The 24976-nt window shown below is 43.4% G+C and overlaps 1 protein-coding gene across 6 annotated transcripts in view; it reads left to right on the top strand.

Moving 5' to 3' along the window:
• The window catches only part of FAXC (failed axon connections homolog, metaxin like GST domain containing), a 113617-nt gene that overhangs the window by 52174 nt on the left and 36467 nt on the right, over nt 1-24976 (top strand). For 4 of the 6 annotated variants that reach the window (XM_059083700.2, XM_067011518.1, XM_059083698.2 and 1 more), the window contains 2 exons: nt 10077-10193; nt 20570-22001. In XM_059083700.2, the coding sequence (XP_058939683.1) occupies nt 10077-10193; nt 20570-20859 (407 nt within the window). In that variant the 3' untranslated portion in view covers nt 20860-22001. Of the gene's footprint in view, nt 1-10076; nt 10194-20569; nt 22002-24976 lie in introns of those variants that run through there. The other 2 variants (XM_067011520.1, XM_067011519.1) reach the window with 1 other exon arrangement.

Below are 24976 nucleotides of genomic sequence, written 5' to 3'. Positions count from 1 at the left end.
GAGATAACTGCAACCTGGCTGACATATTTTTGGTTTTTTTTTTAATATTTGGGATTTTATTTTTTTAATTTTTAAAATCGAAGTATAATAGTTTATTTACAATGTATTAATTTCTGTTGTACAGCAAAGTGACTCAGTTATACATACATACAAATTCTTTTAAATATTCTTTTCCATTATAATTTATCCCAGGATAGTAAATATAATTCCCTGTACTATATAGTAGGACCTTGTTGTTCATCCATTCTATATGTAATAGTTTGCATCTACTAATGCCAAACTCCCAGTCCATCCTTCTCCCTCCCACCTCCCCCTTGGCGACCACAAATCTGTTCTCTATGTGCGTGAGTCTGTTTCTGTTTCATAGATGAGTTCATTTGTGCTGTATTTTAGATTCCACATATAAGTGCTATCATATGGTAGTTGTCTTTCTCCTTCTGACTTAACTTCACTTAGTATGATAATCTCCAGTTGCCTCCCTGGCTGACATCTTAATTGCAGCCTGTGAGAGACCCTGAGCCAGAGGCACCCAGCTAAAGCTGCCTGGATTCTTGGCTCACAGAAACTGTGAGGTAATAAATATTTGGCCTTTTGAGCTGCTAAATTTTTGAGGAAATTTATTATGCAGCTATCCATAACAAACACACCTACATAGCTCCAACCCCATTAGTCCTAGTAGGAGCCTCTTTGAGCAGCTGCTGAGCTGGGAAGGGTACAGCCCGGTTGTCAAGAGGGAAGAGTGCTTATCCTGCTACGATGGGCAGCAGGCATGGAATTGCAGTTGCCTCGAGTTACATAGATAAAAGGTTTTACATCTTTTAGAAGTGGAATCTTATCTTTTCGTCTCCCATGAGACTATTATTACTACCCATTCTGATTTTAGCAGTGTTCTTGTCTTGGCTGTGCAGAAACCTGGATCTATTCCAAGATTGTAGAGCTTGGCACACAGGAGGTTTCTGTCTCTGGATTCAGTGATCTTTGAGAAAGTAGTGTGCATTGGGGAGAGAGTGATGTGGGACATTCTTAACCATCTAATGGTCAGGATACATGGACAAGAATGTTCAGTAGGGGAGTAATAAGGCCTCCCACAGAGTAGGAGCTAAAGACTCAGTCCTACACTCAGAAAGAAGCATCACACAGAATTCTATGTGATATCCAGCATACTCATGTGTATATCATTTGAGAAGTTATCAAATTCCCGATTTTTTTTTTTTTTTGGCCATTCTCAGACCAGGGATCGAACCCAGGGCCCGGCAGTGAAAGTGCTGAGTCCTAACCACTGGACCACCAGGGAATTCCCCAGATTCCCAATTTTAAAGATGAGGTCAGTACCAGTTTGATTTCATCCCAAGGGATCTATGCCTACTGTGTGAATCTGAGTAAGGTCCACCACTCTGGACAGGTGCTAAACAGTTCTGGTGGTTAAAGGTGTGCACCAGTTTTTGGTGACTGCTCAGATGTTTGAAAATGGTTGAAGATCCTGGATTCCAGCTAAGGTGAAACCTGGGGTCCATCAAATGATGACAGATCCTCCAGAAATGTGGAGTCTGCTTGCAGGGCCCTGATGGCCAGACACAAAACCTGCCATTAGAATCTGCTACTATTCAACTTTCTTAAAAGAAGGATAAGTTCCTTATAAAAGGATTTGAATTTAAATTTCAGCATGACATTGAATTCAGCCTGATGTGTTATTTCATTAATTAAACCATGTTTGGGGGCTACCAGATAGTCTTTATTGAATAAAGAGACAGAACAGCTGGTTCCTCTGATTACCCAAATACAGAATAGCCAGGACAGAAATGAAATTAAGGGGAAAGCCTCTCCTGGGATGTAGTTTGAGTTGTGTGCTCTATATTATTTACCCTCAGAAGGTGTACTTGGGAAGGTGAAACAGGGGAGACCCATAGAACTTTTATACCCCTCAAATCTCGCTGTTTCAGTTGAATGTCTAGTCAGACTCAAAAGCAGCAATATTTCAGCAACTTCAAGAAGAGAGATAAATAAGAAGACCGATCATCAGTGAATCAGTAACACTGTGTCATCGTCAGAGATGATAGCTATGGTTCTTGAAGACTTCCAGAAGCTGCTGTTTAATGTTATTAAATTATAATAATAAGTGAGTCTGAGCAGGCATTTGCCTCCTCCTGAGAAATATTTTCCTAAACTGGATTTCCTGTGTGTGAAATTTTTCCACAACTGGTACAAATCCTTTATCCAAATTTCCTAAAATTACAGTATATGTGCATGAATGCTTTGAGTGCATGGAGTGCAAAAGGTGCTCAGAAACATTAATAGGAGGACTGAAGTACAGAAGAGCAAGTGCAATACCATCCTTATAGTGGGGAGTGTATGTTCATCCTTGTCTCATCCATAGGGAGTGTTAAGAGCTGGGACATCAACAAAGAGAAGATTGGGAGGAAGAGGCGAGATGGTTGGTATTGGTGGTCATTGGGGAAGGGGTCAAGCTAGTTCATACTATCTGGAAAAAATTTTCTTGTATGTTCTTCTAGAGAATTTTGTAGAAGATTGGAGGAGTATCTAGTTGCCTTCCAGAATGAAATCTGAGGAGGGATTAAATTTAGGGGCTTCTTCTGGTATCCCCCCACCCACCTTTATTTCTTCCCAGAGTGTGAGCCAGTTGGTGTAACTAGTAAATGTCAGAAAGTTGTCAAAGTTAATGGTTTTAATTCTGATATTTACTCATAAGGACCATGAATAACCTCATATATAAGATAGCACCACCCCCCTCATAGTTGAAAGAATCACATATTCAGTGATTTTAGAGTATGCTGGGAGTATGAACAAGAGCTCTTTAAAGGAAGTGGCCTGTCGTGTGATTTCCGACAGAGAGGTCTGACCAGGAGTGTAAGAGAGACTAGAACATAGATTTCCTTCAGCTTTGCCCTCTGGGAGGGTCACATGCAGGAAAAAGAGCTTCAAGGATGTGTTTTTTGAAAGGTTGGCTGGTAGGATTACTGTGACCTATGCTATCCTTGGGGAAAGCACTCAAAGTCTTTGTCTCTCAATTGTTCTTAAAGTCCCAGTTAATTAAAGGTTGAGAGAGGGACAATTAGAAAAAGGAATGATACCAACATTGACTTCACTGGAACTACCTGCTTAGAAATCCCATCAGTGTCCTCAAGTATAGGGAACACTAAGTAGGTGAAACATGTAATTACTCTTAATTCTTAGATTAATAGAAAAATGAGTGCTTGAAAGTCTTTTGACTATTAATCTTTAATTTCTCTCTAGAACGATATTCTCCCTACAGCCAGTCTTTTCTCTTCCTCCACTTATAGCATTTGGAAATTTAGCTAAATGGCAGGAATGGAGCTGATAGTGGCCAGTAAAAGCTGGGAGCAGAATTAGTAAGGAATAAGTGGATATAATTCAGAGGTTGATTTCTATAGCTACTTCCAGTGCTCTGAAATAGACATTCTACCCACTATCCCATAGTGATATATGTGAACACAAGTCATCGGTTTTTACTTGGGAGTATGTTAGTGGAGACGTACTTTCCTAGGGTGTTGGGCAAAATACATATGGCTGTAAATTCTTTGTGTGATTCCAGAGGAAAGAACTGGGATCACTGGTAGATGTACCAAGGGGACATATTTTGTCTCAATGTAAGGAACTATCTAACCGGAGAATTGCCTGCCTTGCCCAGGAAATGAGGGAGAAGTCCCTAGAGGGGCTGCAGTTGGGGACTATCTGGCAGGGAAATGGGAGAAGGGACTTCTACACTGCGTGGGAGGTTAGACTGTTCCACCCACAGCTGTAGTACTTGTTCTGTTGTTGTCGGTGAGTGTAAAATAATTCCTTATGTTAGACTAGCACCTTCTAGTTTGCAAAATGCTTTCACATTATTACATTTTTCAATCCTTACAATAGTTCTCTAATCTAAGAAAAGACAGATCAAACATACTTAAGGCTATCAACACCTTAATTGATGATTTCTACTGTGATAGGTACCACCAGATGGACAGGAAAGTGAAACAGAGGGTTACCTGCCCTCAAGGAGATTAAAAACTACTTGAGGAGATAGGACACACACATAAATAAGACTGTGAGATGATGTGTGAATTACCTAATGAGTGATCTAGACCAGTGATTCTTTTTTTTTTTTTTCGTTTTTTTTTTTTTTTTTTCGGTACGCGGGCCTCTCACTGTTGTGGCCTCTCCCGTTGCAGAGCACAGGCTCCGGACGCGCAGGCCCAGCGGCCATGGCCCACGGGCCCAGCCTCTCCGTGGCACGTGGGATCCTCCCGGATCGGGGCACGAACCCGTGTCCCCTGCATCGGCAGGCGGACTCCCAACCACTGCGCCACCAGGGAAGCCCTAGACCAGTGATTCTTAAAGTGTCATCCCTCAGCATCAGCAGCATCAGCATTACCTGAGATCTTGTTAGAAAGGCAGATTCTTGGGCACCACTCCATACTTACTACTGAATCAGAAACTCCTGGCCTGGGAATGCAAGGGGGGATAAATCAGTAGTTTTAAAAAGCCCTCTAGGTGATAATGATGCATGCTCAAGTTTAAGACCACTGATCTACTCTAGTCTAGACCAGTGCTTCTCAAACTTTAGCATGCAGAAGAATCATCTGGAACAGCACTAGTCAAAGCGCGGTCTAAGAACTGCACGCTCTCCAGGGAATTTTTGTGCCTCTAAAGTTTAAGAAACACTGACCTGGAAGCTTGTTGAAACACAGATTCTCTCCCAGTCTCACTCCCAGTCCTTCTGATTCAGTAGATGGGACCTGAGCATTGCTGATGCTGATGCTGGCATCGGGCTATCCTTTGAGCAGCCCTGCTCTAAGCAGTTGTCCCTCTGGGGTTTGGCAGGGGAGTGGGCAATGAGAGGTGCTAGTGGGCTGGACAGTGCAGGTAGCCTTCCTGCACTGGAGGAGGGAGAACTTGATCTGAGTCACAGGGGAAGGGTTGGGTTAGACAAGTGGAGGTGATGTGAGACAGGAAGGGTGGAATGAAGGATGGTGATGGCATATTTGACTGAAGTAGAGCATTCACATGAGCTGGACCTTGACTTGTCCTGCCAGGGCCTGGAGAGACCTATCTGCCGGCAGCTCTCACGCATCCTCCCCAAGGAAGAGGCTGAGAGGCAGGCAGCAGGCAAACAGCCTAGACCAGGGGTGCCTCCTCATTTGCTCTGTTTTGTGGTCCCTCCCTCTGGTGGGGCTTTTAAGATCCATGTTGCTCTCTATTTGTCCTCTCCTCATCCCTCGGTTTCCTTGCTCACTAAGCCATCTTGCTTCAACGCTGCAGCTTCCTTGTTCTCTCAGTTTGGTCTGAATCTTCAGGGTTGGATTCCGGCCGCTCTTCTCAGCCTCCATGTTGATTTAGCTCTCCCTGGACAACTGTGTGGCTTTGCCCTCCATATCTGCCCTCCCCTCACTCAGCTCTCACCTCAGTCAGTTCTAATGGGGTGGGGGCAGGTAATGGGGGTGAAGGACCTAGCTGACATGTGCAGTCTTATTCCACTTGTTCTCATCTTTGTTGCATCCTGGTGTCTCCTGGTCAGCCCTGTGTTGCTGCCTGTGACAGAAGTGGAAGGCCATGTGGGAAGGGCCAGAGGGCAGGCTTGGAGGTCAGAATAAGCAGCCTTGAGTTCATGGGGCCACTTAAGGTCTTGATCAATGATCTATGATAAAGTTCTATCACAGCGAGCTCAAGTCTGGCGTACAAAGAGCAGATATCCTTCAGGGCCCTAGAACATTCTTGTTATTTATGACTTAGTCCTCCCCACTCAATTTTTGGTCATTCTTGGGTGCTTCAGTGGTTCCTCCATCTACAACATGATCTTCCTCACAGAGAAAAGCTGCTCAAACCACCCAGGAGAGGTAGGATCAGATTCTGGAAACACCCAGGACCAGCTGTCATTCTCCAGCCCTCAGTGGAGCCAAGCCCTGCCCCGCTGCCATGGGCTCTCCTCAGGCCCATGTGGCTCCTCCCTCTGGCTGCTTGGTTGCCCTCCTTGCTTTTCCTCACTGGTCTCCGCTCCCTGGTGGCTGCTTGAAGCCCCAGCCATAGAGGTCTGTGAAATCACCCGGGCCACCTGAAGTCACCCTGCCACTGTTGGGATGTGGGCTCACCCTCACAGTCAGGAGGGCTGAGCATCCTCAGAAAGGCTTCTGTGGTTTTGGAACCTGGCCTCTGGTGGACCATCCCTTAGGGAGTCCCATGTACCCTGGGTCCCTCAGCTCCCAGTGTTTCTGATATTTTCAATCTTTATTTGCTCTAACCAATGGTTCACGGTCCACACACCAAATCTGGGGGCTGGCAGGGAGTTACAGGTGCTCAGGTATCCCTCAGCTCCTCTGTCCATCTCTACAGAAACTGGTGGGTCGTTACCCAAGCCTGCTCCTTCAGTGCCCTTCAGAAGTGCCCGTAGTGTTTTGTTTTTGCTAACACCCTCCACTAATGAAAAATGGGCTCACTTGGTGAAGCCTGGGCGTGCTGCAGACTTGAGACTTCTGCTTGTTCTTCTTCATCTCTAAGCAGAGTCTAATCTAAATTCAGTCTCCCTCTTAAAAATACTTCCTAAAAAAAAAAAAAAAAAAAAAAAAACTTCCTGCCAAGCTCAAAAGGCCAAATCTGGAACAATTTGAACAGCAAAAAGAATAATGAGAGTACTGGATTATAAGGCCATAGAATAAAATAAATATCGATAAGTGCACACTTAAATAAATAATGGAATACGTCAGTAAATGGGGGGTGAAGGGAACAGTAGTATTTGGATCAATACATGTAGAAGGATTGAGAGAAATAGAAAATCCTGATTAGGCAAACACCACAGTAGTAATTGTTTCAGATGACTTCTACTGATGGATGCTAAAATTAGTGGGCCAAAGTGTGAGGAGAAACAGGATAGTTACACAGTCTCAAAGTTTCTCTCCCAAGGCTATTAATTGCAAAAGGAAAAATAGTAACATTACAGTGAAGAAACCTTATAGACACCACCTTCACCACATGGTCAAGGTTAACATCCCCAGTGATATGGACATATGGACATTGTGGACCCCCTGATATGATGCCCTGAGAAGGGGTATTAGGTAGGGTTCTCCAGAGAAACAAGCCAATAGGAGATCTAGATCTATCCATGTCTATTCCTCTTATATAATAAAGTTATATTGACTCATACAACTATGGAGGCTGACAAGTCCCAAGATCTGCAGGGTGGGTTGGCAGGTTGGAGACCTGGGAGGGCTGATGGTGTAGTTCCAGTATGAACTGGCTCAAGACCGAGGAAGAGCCAATGTTTCCATTTAAGTCTGAAGGCAAGAAAAAGCCCATGTCCCAGCGCAGAGGCAGTCAGGCAGGAGGAATTCTCTCTTACTCAAGGGAGAGTCAGCTCTGTTGTCCAATAAGGCCTTCATCTATTTGGAGGAGGCCCACCCACATTAGGGAGAGCATTCTGCTTTACTCACTCTACCACTTAAATGTTAATCTCATCCAAAACACCCTCACAGAAACACCCAGAATAATGTTTGACCACATGACTTAGCACCCGTGGTCCAGTCAGGTTGACACATAAAATAACCATCACAGAAGGCTTCGTAAAAATGCATGACTGCTCTAATTATTCACCACCTTAGACAAACCCAAGTTGATGAAAATTTTACAAAATAACTGGCCAGTATTCTTTAATAAAAGTGTCAAGGCTATGAAAGACAAGGCAAGACTGAGGAGACTAAGGCAACCTGATAACTAAATGCAGTGTGGGATCCTAGCTGGGATCCTGGAACAGAAAAGGATACTAGTTGAAAAACTAACAAAGTTTGAATGAAGCCTATAGTGCAGTTAATTGTATCATATTGATGTTAATTTTTTAGTTTTGGTAAACGTACTGTGGTTACCTAAGATGTTAATCTTAGCAGAAGCTGGTTGAAGGGTATACAGAAAGACCGGAGGATTTCTTAGTAACAGAGGGTGTTTTTTTATTCTTTAAATTTATAACTGTCTTGTGTGTATATATACATATAATTGTGTATCTACCATGAAGGCTAAATTCAATCCTTTTTTTTTTTTTTTTGGCAAGTTCCTTTAAAAACCCTTAGACTTGTGTTCTTTGTTTTTCTTTCTGTATTCTGTGTTCCCTCCTGACTAAAGCATCCTTTTGTAAACGTTCACAGCCCAACCCTCTTGCTGTTCCATGGAGGGTCTTTATCTGTGAGGTGGTGCTCTGCTCTCCTTGTACAGAGCAGAGAGCATCACGCTCTGAGTCAGGAGACCCGGGTGCCAGCATTTTTAGTCTGGTTCTGTGGCTAACTCAGTGTCCTTCCAGTTTTAACATTCTGAGCCAAATGGCAAATTTGGGCTGAACGCTATATGCATTAGTTGATGTATGGATCCAAATGATTATATTTAGTATTTTCCCCCTTTTATCAAGGTCTTAAGTGCTCTATTTTTAGATTTCCTAAGTTTTTATAAACTGATGTACGTCTTTTCCTCTTGCCCCCCAAAGTCTTTGGAGTCTACAGCAGAATTCACAATTTACTCTGGCATTTCCCTTAGACTCTTTCCTTTTAGCCATTTAAGGAAATCAACATTTTGGGGGGGCCAGGAAGCCAGTGTAGCTCTCCTTTAACTTGTTTTCTCCCCTCTGAGACTGGGTCATACGTGTAAAAGTGAGATTTGAAACAGGGCTGTCTGAACTGAAAGCTTCTGTTGACCTGAGACGGCTTTGAAAGGAGGCTTCTGGTGGAAAGATGGATAGAATCTACCAGATGGAGAGAAGTGGGGGGCACATATGGGTTTTGGGGGGGCAGGGAAAGGGGTGGGCACCGCATGAGCAGAGGCGTGGCAGTTGAAAGCATGAAGCGTGCCGGAGAGTGGAGCTGTTCTGGGTCTGCTAGGGTAAAGGAGGGTGAGGGATAAAGCTGGAACATGGGTGGGAACAGAGTGCGATGAGCCTTGGATTCCAGGTTGAGTTTGGACTGTATTTCATAGCCCACTTCATAAACCAACCATTGAAGGTCTTTGTGAAAGGGAGTGCCACAGTGAGAAAAGTGTCTTAGAGATTTAAGTATGGGTGGGATATGGAATGGACTGGAGAAACAGAGGGTCTCTCCTCATGAGTGCTGGTGTTTGATGAGTTAACCAGATACGGCGCTAAGTGATTTACATGTGTTATGTCATTTAATCCTCACAGTTGCCCTAAGAAATACCCTTAATATCATCCCCATTTTCCAGATGGGAAAACTGAAGCTTTGCGAGGTTAGTTAATGACCAGGCTTTCCGTAGTGAATAACAGTGGTGGGGTGGCAGGATGTGAAGTAGGATGGATCCGTTTCCACCTGGGCTGCCTCTTTGTCCTGCCACGCAGTGGCCTGGAGACAACCTGGAGCAATTGTAGTAGGTTACATGTGATAAGTCCAGGTGATAAGGCCTGAACTAGGTCAGCCGTGGTGGAAAAGGAGAGATGGGAGCAGCAATGTGAGACATCCCTGTATGGGGAGCCTGATCCCAGGGCTGGGTCTGCCGTTTTAAAGCTTCTCTTTATGTTTGTTTCCTGATGGTGCTCAGTGGTGAGAACTTTGCCGAGACCGTGGAGACATCATGGAAAGCCCTGCCTCCAAACTTCCTAAGTAGCTTAGGCTTCTTGTTTTTTCCGAGGAAGTGAATTAATTTAATAAAGTAAGTGCTGAGGCTGGGTGTGCTTGGCTGGTGTTACTAGAGATGGTTTAAGCAAACTTCCAGGTGTTCTCAAGCACCTCAAACTTCAATGGCTAGAGTTGGAGACGAGGAGGTGCCTCTGGAGGTCTGGGGGTGATCAGTTCTTCCTTTTTTCCATGAACCCCCTCTCTCATCCACGTATCTTGATATGTTTCCAGTTACATCCCTGCTTTGCTGTTGTATGGGTTGATATATCACAGAATTGTTTATAATTTGCTTTACTTTTGTTTCTAGTTATAAGTCAAAGGGGGCACATGCATTTGGTCTTGCAAAGCTTTTGATGCACGCTTAAACAGGCAGATAATGGGCACGTGCTGAAGGCTGTCGTGACGTAGTGGGACGGTGAGGGCTGGCCCAGTGACCTCTGTCTGCTCTCTCTGCTGCAGGTGATAAGAAGTACATCATGGGACCCAAGCTTTCCACTCTCGACGCCACCGTCTTTGGACACTTGGCACAGGCAATGTGGACCCTACCAGGGACGAGACCTGAGCGGCTGATAAAAGGCAAGCCCTACAAAGCTCTTCAGGTCTGGGGAGTTGCTGGGGGGTGGAGGGTGGGAGCAGCACGGTGGAGAATTCTGGGCCAATGCCCCTGAGCTTGGCTGTGCTTTATGGAGGCGCCAGGCCGTTGGTGTCTGGGGCCAGGGTCGGTTTCCTGTGCTCAGGATATGTGGAGGCTGAGGAGAGACCCGGCTTCTCACCTGCCATCTTGCTCAGACCGTGTTCTTAGCAAAGCTGACACAGATCCTGCCGTGTTCTACACCAGGGCTTTTCTTCCAGCTCCTTACGTAGTGGACTTAGTACTTGTCGCTGAAACAGGGCTTGCGTTCCCCCTAGGGCCCTTGTTTTGTTGGTCTCCCTTACATTACTTTGGACTGTGGTGGCTCACCAGTTTCTGGTTTATCCAGCACGGCGGCAGCCCTGGTTGGATGGGGCTGATGAGCTCACTGCCCATCTCACATGCTCCTTTTGAGTCTGAACTGGTCTCGGATATTTCACACGTGTGTATAGGTACATATGATTCTGCGTCATTTGAGTTCAAAGCACTCCCGTCTCCTATTCCAGCGGGGTGTCTGTAGATCATACGCTGAGAGTAGTAGAGCTGGAAAGTTCAAGATAGTGGGAAAATGGGGAAAGTGTCAACAAAGGCTTTGCAAGTCGAGTGCTATGTGAGGTGTTATTATTGATATTATTATACATGCATTTTGACCAAAGAACTGGTATCTTTGTTGTGTGATCTTGATGTAAGGCCCATGAGAATGACAGTTCTAAACTGGAGGGGTCGAAGTGGCAAGAGTGGGACCAGAGCTAGAGGATGCACATATGTGTGGGGTAGGGATGGGGGTGGCTGCCAGGAGTACAATTGGCAGTGGGGCGGGGAAAGCTGGCTCAACCTGGGTTGATGTCAAGGGACCAGATCGTCATGTGTGTATGTGTGTGTGCGTTGGAGTGGGGTGGTGGGATATACATGGCAGCTGGGGCCTCTGGGAGAAGCTTCCTCTGCCTTGATGAATGAGAACCATTTTGAGTTGTCTCTGGGTTTAAACAGTACCTAAGCAAGCGCCCGGGGCCTGGGAATGGGGGCATCAAGGTTCCATATTTCGATTTGGGGAAGGGGATTGACAAGAGTTAATCAGGATTTTTATACCCCAGCTGAGAGACTGGAGGTGTACATGAGATCACCCGTGAATAACATATAGAGTACTCTTAATTAATGTTGGATGGACTGATGGATGGATGGATGGAACCAAGCAAGACAGAATCATACAAGAAACTGAGGCAGGTGAGCAGTCATGTGAGGTAGTCGTGAGTGGGTGGGTGGGGAGGTTGGTGAAGTCTGTAGCTCTGTGTGTGTGTGTGTGTGTGTGTGTGTGTGTGTGAGTGTGTGTGTGTACTCATGTGCATGCCCAGAGATTCAGACCAGGCTAAAGGCAGCAGGAGTAACTGTCCAGATTGGTGGGGATGGGGCTCTAGATACGTTACCAGACTTGGTTGGAATGGATCAGGCACTGACTGAAGGTCTTTTAGAACAATAGCTAGGTGGGGATAGGGATAGTATGGACTTATATTTAATTTCCTAAGTGATCAGCATGGAGGTGTTCTTTGTCTTGTGATGTGTTGGAAGTTATCTAAATTGAATATGTTATCATATTGGTGATGTTTGTAGCACTTAAAGTAGTTTCCATTTATTTATTTATTTATTTATTTTGCGGTACGTGGGCCTCTCACTGTTGTGGCCCCTCCCACTGCGGAGCACAGGCTCCGGACGCTCAGGCTCAGCGGCCGTGGCTCACGGGCCCAGCCGCTCCGCGGCATGTGGGATCTTCCCGAACCGGGGCACGAACCCGTGTCCCCTGCATCGGCAGGCGGACTCTCAACCACTGCACCACCAGGGAAGCCCCTTTCCCTTTATTTTAATCAGATTCTCCATGGTGGTCTAAAAGATAGTGATTCCTTTTCGTTCATCTAGGGGTGTGTTTTGTATTTACTCTTGCTTCCTGTTTCTTTGTACTCCCTCTTTCCCTACCACACCACCTTTACACACCTATGAGTACCCACACACTCACATCTACTCATATGCTTCTGTACCCACATGCCCTGTACACACTCACTTGTACACATACATTTACACTTCTACCCAAGCACATACACACACGTACCCTATGCATACACACTCACACACACCCTGTGTGCGCGCATACACACACACACACACACACACACACACACTACAATTGACACTCAAACAACACAGGTTTGAACTGCATGGGTCACTTATACATGGTTATTTTTCAGTAGTAATGACTGCAGTGCCACACAGTCCACGTTGGTTGAATCCACGAATGCGAAGGAACCTTGGATACAGGGGACAGACTCTAAGTTCTTTGCGAATTAACCCCCATGTTGTTTAAGGGTCAAGTGTATTGAGGTCATCTGTTATTTTAGTCAGAAAGATTTAGGTATCCAGTATCAGTAGAAATCTCAGATTGTACAGAATCCCTTCTCGAAGAAATGAAGCATCTTTTGTGAATTTATTTATGACTTGGCCCTTTCCTCTATTACTTCCTGGAGGGACTTGAGGCATTTAGTGTTCTTTTTAAAGAAATGATCAGTGTTTTTGGAGAATTGATTTTGAGTCTCATGCGGAGACGCACACATTTGGGGGAATCTGATGCTGTCACCTGCAGGGCACTTTGGCACGTAGATGCAGATTCTTAAAATAAGCCGGTAGCTTCCAGTTCTCCATGGGGACTGGAGGAGCATAAATCATTCAAGTCCACAGCCAGCCTCTAAAGCTCATTTCAGTCATTATTCTATGCCCCTTTCTAACCTTTTGATCGGAGCTGCTAATGCAGGCAGACTACTAATTTGATCTCAACTTCTTTCTCTGCCTTTGCTCTTTTTGTGGTGGAGACCTTCAAAGGAGAAGTAGAAACAAGCAACCAAGAGTCTGGATAATTTAGAACTGGCTCACATCCAGGAGTGGAAGTGGCTTGAATCCGGCAGTTTTCTGCCTTAGCTTTGGAACAGCCAAGCAAGCCACTGTTGTCCTTGCCATCTGTGTGAGTGTGTGTGTATCAATATTAGCTTTTTGGTCCTAGATATTATTTAAAATAATCTAGCCACACAGGTTACTCTGGGAAACATCCAGAATCATGAGAACTTTTCCTTAATTTATGTGAGTAGGAGGACAGACTTTGAATATTCAGCAGTTCCTAAAATATACATAATATGTTTGTGTATGAAATGAAATGTCATTTCCTTACTAGAGAAAATTTAGAAAAGATAGAAAAGTTTAAAAAAAATAAAATTAACTTGTGACCCCATCACCCACAGAGAATTTCTGTTAATATTGTGGTATGTTTCCTTATCTTTTATCAAGTACATGTATATATGTATGTTAAAAAATTGGGATCATTATGTTGATATAGTTATAACCTGCAGTTTTTTTAAAAAAATTAATTTATTTATATTTGGCTGCGTTGGGTCTTCATTGCTGCACGCAAGCTTTCTCTAGTTGTGGCAAGTGGGGGCTGCTCTTTGTTGCGGTGCGTGGGCTTCTCATTGTGGTGGCTTCTCTTGTTGTGGAGCACGGGCTCTAGGCACGAGGGCTTCAGTAGTTGTGGCATGCAGGCTCAGTAGTGTGGCTCACGGGCTCTAGAGCACAGGCTTAGTAGTTGTGGCTCATGGGCTTAGTTGTTTCGCTGCAGGTGGGATCCTCCCAGACCAGGGCTCGAACCTGTGTCCCCTGCACTGGCAGGCGGATTTTTAACCACTGTGCCACCAGAGAAGTCCATAACCTGCAGTTTTTAATTAACTATGTATTATGGCCATTTCCCTAGTCATTAAATATTCTTCAAAACAGTGTATTTAGTAGTTGCATAATATCCTATCCCATGGCTACATTGTAATTTATGTGATTAATCTTTTTTCTGGACTTGTGGGTTGTTTCAAAGAATTTTTACTAACATTCTATATTAACCACTGTGCCACCAGGGAAGTCCCGAATCTCAGTTTTATTATCAGCAAGGTTTTTTTATTAAAGTATAATTGACATACAGTATTATATTAATTTCAGGTGTACCACATTCAATGTCTATGTCCATTTTGAAATGATCACCACAATAAGTCTAGTTACTGTTATCATACAAAGTTAATACAATATTATTGACTATATTTCCCCATGGTGTACATTACATCCCCATGACCTATTCTCTTTATAACTGCAAGTTTGTACCTCTCAACCTCCCCCATTCATGTCCCCACCCCCCGAGCTCCCCTCTCCTCTGACAACCACCAGTCTGTTCTCTGTATCTGTGAGTCTGGTTTTGTTTTGATTTTTTGTTTGTTTTTAATTAAAAATTTTCTTTTTAGTAGCAAGGATACTTTATTTTTTTAATTAATTTTTTTATTGGAGTATAGTTTATTTACAATGCTGTGTTTCTGCTATATAGCAAAGTGAGTCAGTTATACATACACTGCTTGTTTGTTTTCTAGATTCCACATATAAGTGAAATCTTATAATATTTGTCTTTCTCTGTCTGACTTATTTCACCTAGCATAATACCCTCAAGTTACATCCATGTTGTCACAAATGGCAAGATTTCATTTTTTATGGCTGCGTAATATTCCATACTATGTATGTATGTATGTATGTATGTATGTGTGTGTGTGTGTGTGTGTGTGTGTGTGTGTGTATCTTATTTATCCATTCATCTGTCAGTGGACACTTTGGTTGCTTCCATATCCTGGCTATTATGCTGCAGTGAACATAGGGATGCATGTATCTTTTTGAGTTAGTGTTATTGTCTTCTTTAGTAAATACTCAGGAGTGGAATTGCTGGACCATATGGTAATTTTATTTTTAGTTTTTTGAGTAACCTCCATACTGTTTTCCATAGTGGCTGCACCAATTTACAGTCCCACCAGTAGTGCACGAGGATTCCCTTTTCTCCACATCCTCACCAACACTTGTTATTTCTTGTCTTTTTTAGCAACCCTCTTAATGTGGAGTCACATTTGATATTTTGATCAGAGTATCCTTATTAGAGAATTACATGTGGATTTGGCACTCTTTAAAATAGACATGGAGAGTTGGAGAGCCTAGAAAAGTGAAAGTAAAGCACAAAAGGGAACAGGTTCTGTCGCACAGCTGCTTGCCCTGGAGAGCCGTACCAAACCCAGAGAACCTAACACTGCTTTTCTGAACTTGTAAGGAACAGAGCCTTCTGTGTTTTAAGAAAAACAAACACTGTTCAGCAACTCTTTTGCCATCAGTTATTTATTGTATGTGGATTTTTTTTTGGCTTATTACTTGATAGATTAAAAGGTGGAAAAAATGCTGGATATCTTTGAAAAACATACACGTATACTCCCACCCCATACTCTTACTGTTCTCCATTCAAAGTGTTTAGGAAGAGGTTGTGGGGGAATTCGGGTCTCAGGGAAGGGCTGGCTCAAATGATCTTTGCTGGTCTTTGTATCCTGAGATCTGTGGATTAGCTTCAGTGAGACTGGGGAAGGGGGGGGGGTGTCCTCATTACCGCATTCACATTTGCTAAGAATTTAAAAAAAAATTTTTATTTACTTATTTATTTTTGGCTGCGTTGGGTCTTCATTGCTGTGCGTGGGCTTTCTCTAGTTGTGGCGAGCAGGGGCTGCTCTTCGTTGTGGAGCATGGGCGCTAGGTTGGTGGGCTTCAGTAGTTGTGGCACGGGGGCTCAGTAGTTGTGGCTTGCGGGCTCTAGAGTGCAGGCTCAGTATTTGTGGCGCACGGGCTTAGTTGCTCCACGGCATGTGGGATCTTCCCGGACCAGGGCTCAAACCTGTGTCCCCTGAATTGGTAGGCGGATTCTTAACCACTGCGCCACAAGAGAAGCCCTGCTAAGAACTTTTCTGAAGAGGAAATGTTCAGCGCCCTTGCTGCCTGTGTGACACAGTGTTATAGGGAGCAACCAAGGACACAGCCAGCGCCTACCACAGGCGTGGAGCCAGGAGGTGCTGAGTAAATACCTGGAAACCAAAACAATGTGTGTGAGCGCCAGCCCTAGGTTTTCCGGATATTGGCTGGTTAAGAACCCAGGGCTGGCGGTGGTGCTGGGAGGAATTGGAGAAATATAGGAAAATGAAAGGAGTCACATTTTTCAAAGAGCCGTGGGGAATATTTCCATTTGAGAAACTCCAAGAGGAAAGCTCTTTATTCTGTCTGGGAGTGTCCTTGGGGTAGAGGGCCATTTGGCTTTCTGATAAATATCCTCTCAAGTTGTCTGAGAATATCAGTAATCACTCATTAGTCATTTTACTAATTTATTTTATTGGATTTTTAAATTATAAAGGTAATACATATTGTCACAATAAGTTAAATTAAACAGGTGTATTTTAAAAGATTTATTACCTTCCCCTCACCCATATCCAGTGTCACTCCCATAGAAAACTAATATTAAGGATTTGGAGTGAACCCTTCTGTGCCTTTATTTTTTCATATACAAATTTACATACATGTATATAGCTGTTTTGGTTTGTTTTTATTGTTTTAAAACTAAACAGTGGAATTGCATTATACACAGTACTTTATAACTTGTTTTTTCACTTAATAGAATATTATGTCTTTTTAACAGTTGCCCAATATTCTATAGAATTGATACACCAGAATTTATTCAATCAATCCCTACTGATGGACATTCAGGTGTTTCCATCTTTCTTTTCTTTCTCTTTTTTTTATTGACATAATACTGCATTCGACATCCATGTTCATCTATCTTTACATACTGATGATTTTATTTTAGTAGAATAGAGTACTAAAAGTGGAGTCCTGAGCCAACAGATAACTGAATTTTAAATTTCAATAGATAATATCAGATTATGTTCCTAAAAAGCTTATAGCAATTTATACTTCCACTAGCCATCTAGTATAATGCCTGACCCTCCACACTGGATGGTATTAGACTTTTTTACCAGTCTGATAGGTGACATTATCTGATTGTTGAGTACACTTTGAAAACACCCCTGCAGTTTAAAAAAAATTATTTCACAAAGTTTACATCTTCAGTATAGGCATTTATGTTAACATGGGCATCTCTCTCTCTCTCTCTCTCTCTCTCTCTCACACACACACACATGCACACATTACACACAGCCTGTTTCTACTGCTGACTTTTTTCATTCTTTTTGGCTGGTAGCACATTGAGTAGGTCAGCTTGGTGCAGAATCTAGAAACAAGCAAGGATTGGCAAAACCAGATAAACGGGCTTCCCTGGTGGCACAGTGGTTGAGAATCTGCCTGCTAATGCAGGGGACACGGGCTCGAGCCCTGGTGTGGGAGGATCCCACATACCGCGGAGCAACTGGGCCCGTGAGCCGCAACTACTGAGCCTGCACGTCCGGAGCCTGTGCTCCGCAACAAGAGAGGCCGCGATAGTGAGAGGCCCGCTCACCGCGATGAAGAGTGGCCCCCGCTCACTGCAACTAAAGAAAGCCCTCGCACAGAAACGAAGACCCAACACAGCCATAAATAAATAAATAAATAAATAAATTTAAAACAGGGTGGGAAACAGGAGAAAAGCATCAAGTAAGATTTATAGGAAATGAAGCTTGGTAATAAAAGTTTAAAAAAAAAACCAACCAGATAAACGGAGAACTCAACTGTAAATTTTCACTCTTTGTCTCACTCTTTTTATCAGGGGCAGGATATGAGGATGGGTATGTGAGCTCGCAGCCCTTGCTTATCAAAAAGCACATCCTTTCTTCACTGTGTGATAGAGGGATCTCTTCTTCATGACAACCCATTATCTTTGAGTGACAACACCTGTCTCCTCAAAATTCTTGAGACTCCAGAAAGAATTACAGAAAAATATTCTGTAACAGGTAGTGGGAAGCTATTAATTCCCAGGCCAGGCTGTCAGCTCATCAGGAGAGAGGCAGAGTCCAGTCATGGTGAAGAGAATGGAGTCTGGAGACTGCTTGTGTCTGAATGCTGGCTCGGCCACTATATAGCTACGTGACCTTAGGCAAGTTAATTAACCTCTCTGTTGCTTCAGTTTTCCTATTACAGATGGAGATATTAATAGTTCCTGCCTCATAGGATTGTTGCCAGCACTAGGGATGGGAGTTAATACAATTCAACAATAAATAAAGCACTTCAAGTAGTGCCTGGTGCACAGTAAGGCCTATATACATGTGTGCTATTATTAATTTTTATTATTGCAGACTGAAGGGGTTCTAATGTCACACAGGCATGAAGGGGGCAGCTCTCCTGGAAGAAAGGTAAAGAAATAGGCTGTAGAGAGAATGGCTACAAAAGAAGTAGAGACAGTCATATATTGTGTAGATCCCATGCACATTGTGACTAGATTCTTACTTTCTGGGAATGGACTTGATTGAGGCAAACAGGGTTGCCCCCCGGGCCTGCTGTGAAGTGACCACAATTCATCTTTGCTCTTCGCTGCCCCCAGTGGCCCCTTGCTGCTGCTTCTGCGTCTTTATCTAATTTTTGGTTACCAGCAATACCCGGTGAGGCGTTTCGTAACTGCTTCCCTGAGGGAGAAAGTAAGGGAAAGTTTTGCGTGCATCTGCCCAAAAAGGAGCAATGATGTTGGCTTCTTAGCTTCCGAGCGCGTACACAAAGCCTTCGAGTTGGGGGCAATCAGAATGGACTCATGTAAGTGTGAGTTGAACTGTTTTGACCTGAGAAGACTGAAAATGGTGACCTGGAACCAATATGAATCCACTGGTTTACAGGATCCATGAAGCGGGGGGATTTGCCTTATTATGTTTTGTAGCGGATGTATTTAAGCAGAACAGCAATCAAGTTTTGAAAAATTTTAGTGGGAAAATGCTTATAATGTTACAGGAAGTGACAGGTAATGATAATAATGACAATAAATAAATAGAAAAAAATACTGAAAGAAATCACACCAAAATGTTAATTGTGATCACCTTGGATTGGTGAGATTATAGGTGCTTTTGTTTTCTTCTTTATTATGTATTATGTATATTTATACCATTTCTATATACAGACTTCTAATTTTCCAAAATGAGCATATATTATTTTCTCTGATAGAAAATAAAATAGAGTAGTTACAGGCTATAACCATTAGAGCTGTTGATATAGAAACAGCCTAAATGGCTGTAATAGGGGATTGGAAAAAGCAAAATGAAACTGTGGTACATCTGTATAATAAAGTACTATGCAATTATCAAGGTGGTCATGGAGTGAAATTAAAAGGTTTACATTATATGTTGCTAAGTGAAGAAAGTAGCATAGGAAACAGAATATATAGTAAATGCTATATAGCAAATGTAAATATATGTAAATGTATATACAAATATGTAAATTTCGGGAAGAGTTTAAATGAAAATGTTATTATGGCAAATGGGATTATTGGTAATTCTTTTATTTTTTGCTTATCTGTATTTTCTAATTTCCTGCAATAAAACATGGATTACCTACACAATAAGTGAATGTTTATGTAACTTTTAAAAAATAAAACATCCAGAGAATATTCTTAGGGCAATAAAGTCCTGTAAGAGACAGTGACAAATTATATACTTCTGAGGAGTGTTGCCATCTGGTGGATCAAAAGCAAAAACTCGCCCTCTTTCTACATTTTTCATTTGGAATTAGGAAATGAAAGCCATATACCATGTCGTATTTCAGATGAATGCCTGGACAATTTTAGCAACTTAACAAAAATGTTCCTTTGATTCACAGGAAAAAGAAGTAGACCAACGACCAAGCCCAACGAACCCAACCTTGGGTGCAGTGTTGAATTTTATTTAAAAAATTAAAAAATCTCTGTTTTACTAAATATGTTTACAGGCATGCTCATCCATAAAGACAATTCTGAGTTACCTATTTTATGGATGATTCAGGGCAAAATTTCCATCCTAACCTAATTTTTTTCAACTAGTTGGCATACTGACCAGCCCGTAATGACACTCCAAATATTTGTGGAATGAAGGATCACTTCTGGCTGACTTAATCCAACTAACAGTTGGTGTGTTTTCATGGACTATAAATTAATTTAGATATGAACCAGTCGAAGCACTAGTTCTCTTGATATGCAAACACAAAATAATAAAATACTTCACAAAGCCAAATGATGGTAGTTTAGCTGCCAGTTTGGATAAGCTCTACCCCCTCACTTCTCACCACCATCGGACTCACTCTGAAATTTCATTCAGCCCATTCACGGAATTTAACTTTTCCCACTCACCTTTCTCCTTCTGTGTATAAAAATCTAAACATTTTGACAGTGCCTCTGTGGACAAACATGGTTCATGCCTACTCTACCCCATCCCTCTGAGTTTCCCAGAAAGCCAAGGGGCTGGTAGATTGTTGCCTTTGAGAACTAACCCTCGCTTTCCTCACCACCCTGCAGGTGAGCTGATCAATCTTGCCATGTACTGTGAGAGGATCAGGAGGAAATTCTGGCCTGAGTGGCACCATGATGATGACAACACCATCTATGAGTCCGAGGAGAGCTGTGAAGGCAGCAAGACGCATACGCCCCTGCTGGATTTCAGCTCTTACTCAAGGACAGAGACCTTTGAAGATGAGGGAGCAGAGAACAGTTTTTCCAGAACCCCAGACACGGATTTCACTGGACACTCGCTCTTTGATTCTGACGTGGACTTGGATGACTACACAGACCATGAACAGTGCAAGTGACACTCAGCCCTGCTCACCCTCCTGTGTCGGAGCTCCCATTCCCTGGGGTCAGTCCAGTTTCCCAGGTGGAAATCCGTCCGAGCTGGGAGGAGATCTTCGTGCTTGACACAGTGATCACAAGCTAACTGGACTAGAGCAGCCTTATTTCTTTTTTGTACAAACAAGACACAGAACCATTCCGATGGCTCCATTTAAAACAAACAGGCAAAAAAAAAAAAAAAAAAAGTCAGCATGGTTCCTGAAATCCACCTTTGTTTTCATTAGAAAACTAAGATTGTGTGGTAGAGCAGGTGCAACAGCAGTTTGTCCACAGAGGGTGTGTACATCGATCCCCTGCAACCCGAGGGCTTAGGTGCCAGATGGATTCCTGAACATCCTTCATCCAGCAGGGTTCAAAGTCAGGAGAGATGTCATCAGGAGGAATGTAGGAGATAAATGTTCTATGGTGGCTGCTTGTATTTCCTGTGTGTATATTGTATGTTGAGATATAAGTCAAATAAAATCCATAGATATTCAGTGAACACCTACTATGTGCAAAGCACTGTGCTAGGTGCTAGCCAGTATGAGTTTTATCCTAAGCCCTGCCAGTGGCTAGCTGTGTGATTCTGGGCAATCCCTTAATTCTTGTGTGCCTCATTTCCCTCACCTGTAAAGTGGGGGTAACAATAGTCCCCGCCTACCTACCTCACAGGGGTGTTGTGAGGATTCACGTGGTAACATACGGCGCTTTAAACCTCTCGGAAGAGGTGTGACATAAACACATTTTATTCTTTAATGTGCTTCGTGTGTGTGGAGACTGGAGGGCAAAGGAATTCCACATCCAGGCAACAGTGGCCACAGTCACTCGCCCGAGCGGAGCCAATGGAACACACACCAAAGCACAGTTAGGACTCTGTCATCATCCTCTGTGATGTTGCTTGAATCGAAATCTTTTGTTCAAAGAACCTTGGAAATGTTTCTACAGATCAACAGCTACAAACAGTCTTCAATTCTACTGTACATTTTCAGGGAAGCCTTTCTTTCGTTGCCTGAACACACACTGGAACGTTGTCCTTTGTTGATTCTGGAGTGTTAAGTTGCCTACGTTTGGTTTACTTGGGGGGAATAAAGCTCAGGAATAGGATGGTTTTAATAGTGGTGAAGGGGAAAGGATTTGACTGATTTTTGTAAGCAGAAGCTCGCCAACTTGTAATGTCTTTTTTGAAAACAAACCTTGCAAGATGTATTGGAAAGATGAAGTAGGAAGAGGATCATTGTAACTGGTAGCAGAGCACTTTGTGCAGTGTAGACCCTATGCAGTTTTTTTTTTTTTTTTTTTTTTTTTTGCGGTACGCGGGCCTCTCACTGTTGTGGCCTCTCCCGTTGCGGAGCACAGGCTCCGGACGCGCAGGCTCAGCGGCCATGGCTCACGGGCCCAGCCGCTCCGCGGCATGTAGGAACTTCCCGGACCGGGGCGCAAACCTGTGTCCCCTGCATCGGCAGGTGGGCGCTCAACCACTGAGTCACCAGGGAAGCCCCTCTATGCAGTTTTATTAATGCAACTTTTCTGGTGTTCTCAGCCATTGTCCGGCGAGGGGAAGGCAACGCTGAGGAAAATCTTAATGTTTCTTAAAGATTTTTCCTCCTCTCCCTGTCCTCTCTCTCCCTTCCCATAGAGCCCCTGAACTCTTGGGGTTACTGTGTTGACTGAGGCACTCCATCTCTGAAGACATAGTTTTGGTTGACTTAGAACATTTTCTAGTGAAATATGGGTTGAAAATCCTAGGGTGATGGCTGTGGATTTGGGCTTCTGACCACAACTGACTGGGGAAGAGTTATTCCTTATGGGGTTAAAGAGGAACTTCTTAAAAGACAGCGTCTTCTGGTAAGTTCACATACTTTATTTGAAAAAGACTCTCTTTGAATATGGTTTTGACAGAATAGTCCTAAAATGCTGTGGATTCACAAACTAGTAAAGGGGGAGAGTTTTTGAGGCTATTTACCATTTAAGCAACAGGGTAGGGCATATATAACTGGGAAGAAATGCTGAAATACCCTAAGCTAGACATTTTTATTCCACAGAAAACTCAGTTGTTAATATCTTATTAAAGCCCTTCATCTTTTGAGAGGACTGTTCTATGACTAATAAGAATGTGTTGGAGGATGTATGAATGGATAAGCCTGTTTTGTTTCCAGCATCATTTGGACTGTTCACCTCTCCTCTCCTCTCTCTAGCTTAGTGTGTTGCAAGGCCGGCTGGCGGTAGTTCTGTGTGACAGGGAAGCTCCTGGCCTGAAAATGTGAATATAGTGAACGGGTAAACTGTGGACCAGTCTCCACAAAGACTGAGTTCCCCTTTCCCCACCCTCAGCTGGAAGGAGTTGTGTTTGAAATTTTGTCTACAGTTTATTCTTCCTGTATAGCACCAAGTGTGCTGTGTCTTCAAGCCAGGAATGATTAAGTCATGAGCATGTAGAAGTCACAGATATTTTTTATTGTGTGTTACTTGGAGGGCAAGTCCATGGAGAGCCAACATTCAAAGTGAAGTTGTAAGACCATTCATTCTCTTTAGGAGCCTCCCGCAGGGGCTTGAATGGACATTGCTGGAGTCCTGGGTACTCCCTGACAGCTCATGACTGGGTATTCAGCATTTTGTACGGGTAACTTGATTAGGAACCCTAGAGTTAGACCCAGGTTTTACTTTCCCAAAATTGGTTATGGAAACAAAATGACCAAGACAAAACCCACTGTGCAGTGGGTGACTGATGCACTCTTGATTGGGAAGGCTTTCATTTCATGTGCTTCATTCTAAGCTATCCAGGTTTGAAGTGTTCTCCAAGTTGATGAACAGGTGCTACTTATAAGAAAAATAAGAGATTAGGGGATGTTTTGGTCATCTGGCTTACTTGTTCAAGTTCTGTATTTCTTTTTTACTGGAAGGTAACTTAAGGAAATGTGATCTTTAATGGTAATAGATGCTTTTGGATGGACAGAAGACCCATGGGCTACCTGTTCTTTTTTTTTTTTTTTTTTTTTTTAACCTCTCACTGTAAAGTTAAATTCTGCCCTTCTCTCCACTTCCCTTTGCCTCACCCGACCCCTGTCTCCACTCAACAGGATGAAGGGGCAGCAGTATCACGCTTTGCCCTGCACATGCCAGAGTAGAGATACAAGGATGATTGAAATTTACGCAGAAGTAAGCTATATTGTCAGAGGTTCCCATTTCTTGTTGTAACATCATGACTTGTGAAGAGTGACACTACCAAGACCACGTGCTACCCAGCTGACTGATCACAGACTTAGAGCAACCGGACTTGAATCAGAACTTCAGTCTGGCCCTCACGGGAGCCCTGCCTGTGTGCCCTGAGGTATGAGGATATGTGTTTGTGAAACAACTAGGGTTCAAGGAAAGGAGGCATTAAGGGTCATAGCCGTGGGAGTCTTGCCCAGGTTATTTGAGAGAAAGTATAGACTCATAGAAATGGATAGCTGGGCCGTGGATTCACTCTAGAAAGCCATATTTGTTTGGAGGACAGGCCCGGAACGGAGGTCTTTCACCTTGCCTTTTACAGGGTTCTTCCCATTACATCAGCTTGACTTGGATTCTTTTTAAAACCCACCTTCCCAAGAGGTCACTCCATGTTCATAGAACCAGCACATCCCTAGTCTCTCTCTGACAGTGCTTGGAATTCTCCACTCCTTGTCCCCTGTATCTCTTCAGCCTGGTCTAGGCCAATTTAAAGGATCTTTCTTCGGTATCTACTCTGTGCAAGGCGCTGCTGGGCTCAGTGAATGATACCCAGAGGATATCCAAGTCACCAAGACTCTTCATTCTCGGATTATATCTTTTAAGGAATCCATGCCCATATGCTCTCTCACTGGATATTTACTCACTGGTGAGTTGATAGCCACCTACCCTGTGCCTGGCCCTGGGATCCACACTGGATACAGAATGGTGAACAGAACAGACATGGCACCCTGGTTTAGGGTATTCTCTTTTACCTAAGCTTCTGTGTTAGCCTGTTTTATGTGCTTAGCCACTTCCCTGATCCATTCCACTCACCACCACTAGATTAATATTTCTAAAAAGCTCTAATAGGGCACCGTATTGCTCCAGGCTGAGGTATTCCTTAGGGCG

The sequence above is a fragment of the Kogia breviceps genome, chromosome 13, assembly GCF_026419965.1.
Source record: "Kogia breviceps isolate mKogBre1 chromosome 13, mKogBre1 haplotype 1, whole genome shotgun sequence".
Taxonomy (NCBI): Eukaryota; Metazoa; Chordata; class Mammalia; order Artiodactyla; family Physeteridae; genus Kogia; species Kogia breviceps.
This window is presented reverse-complemented; position numbering and strand designations above follow the sequence as displayed.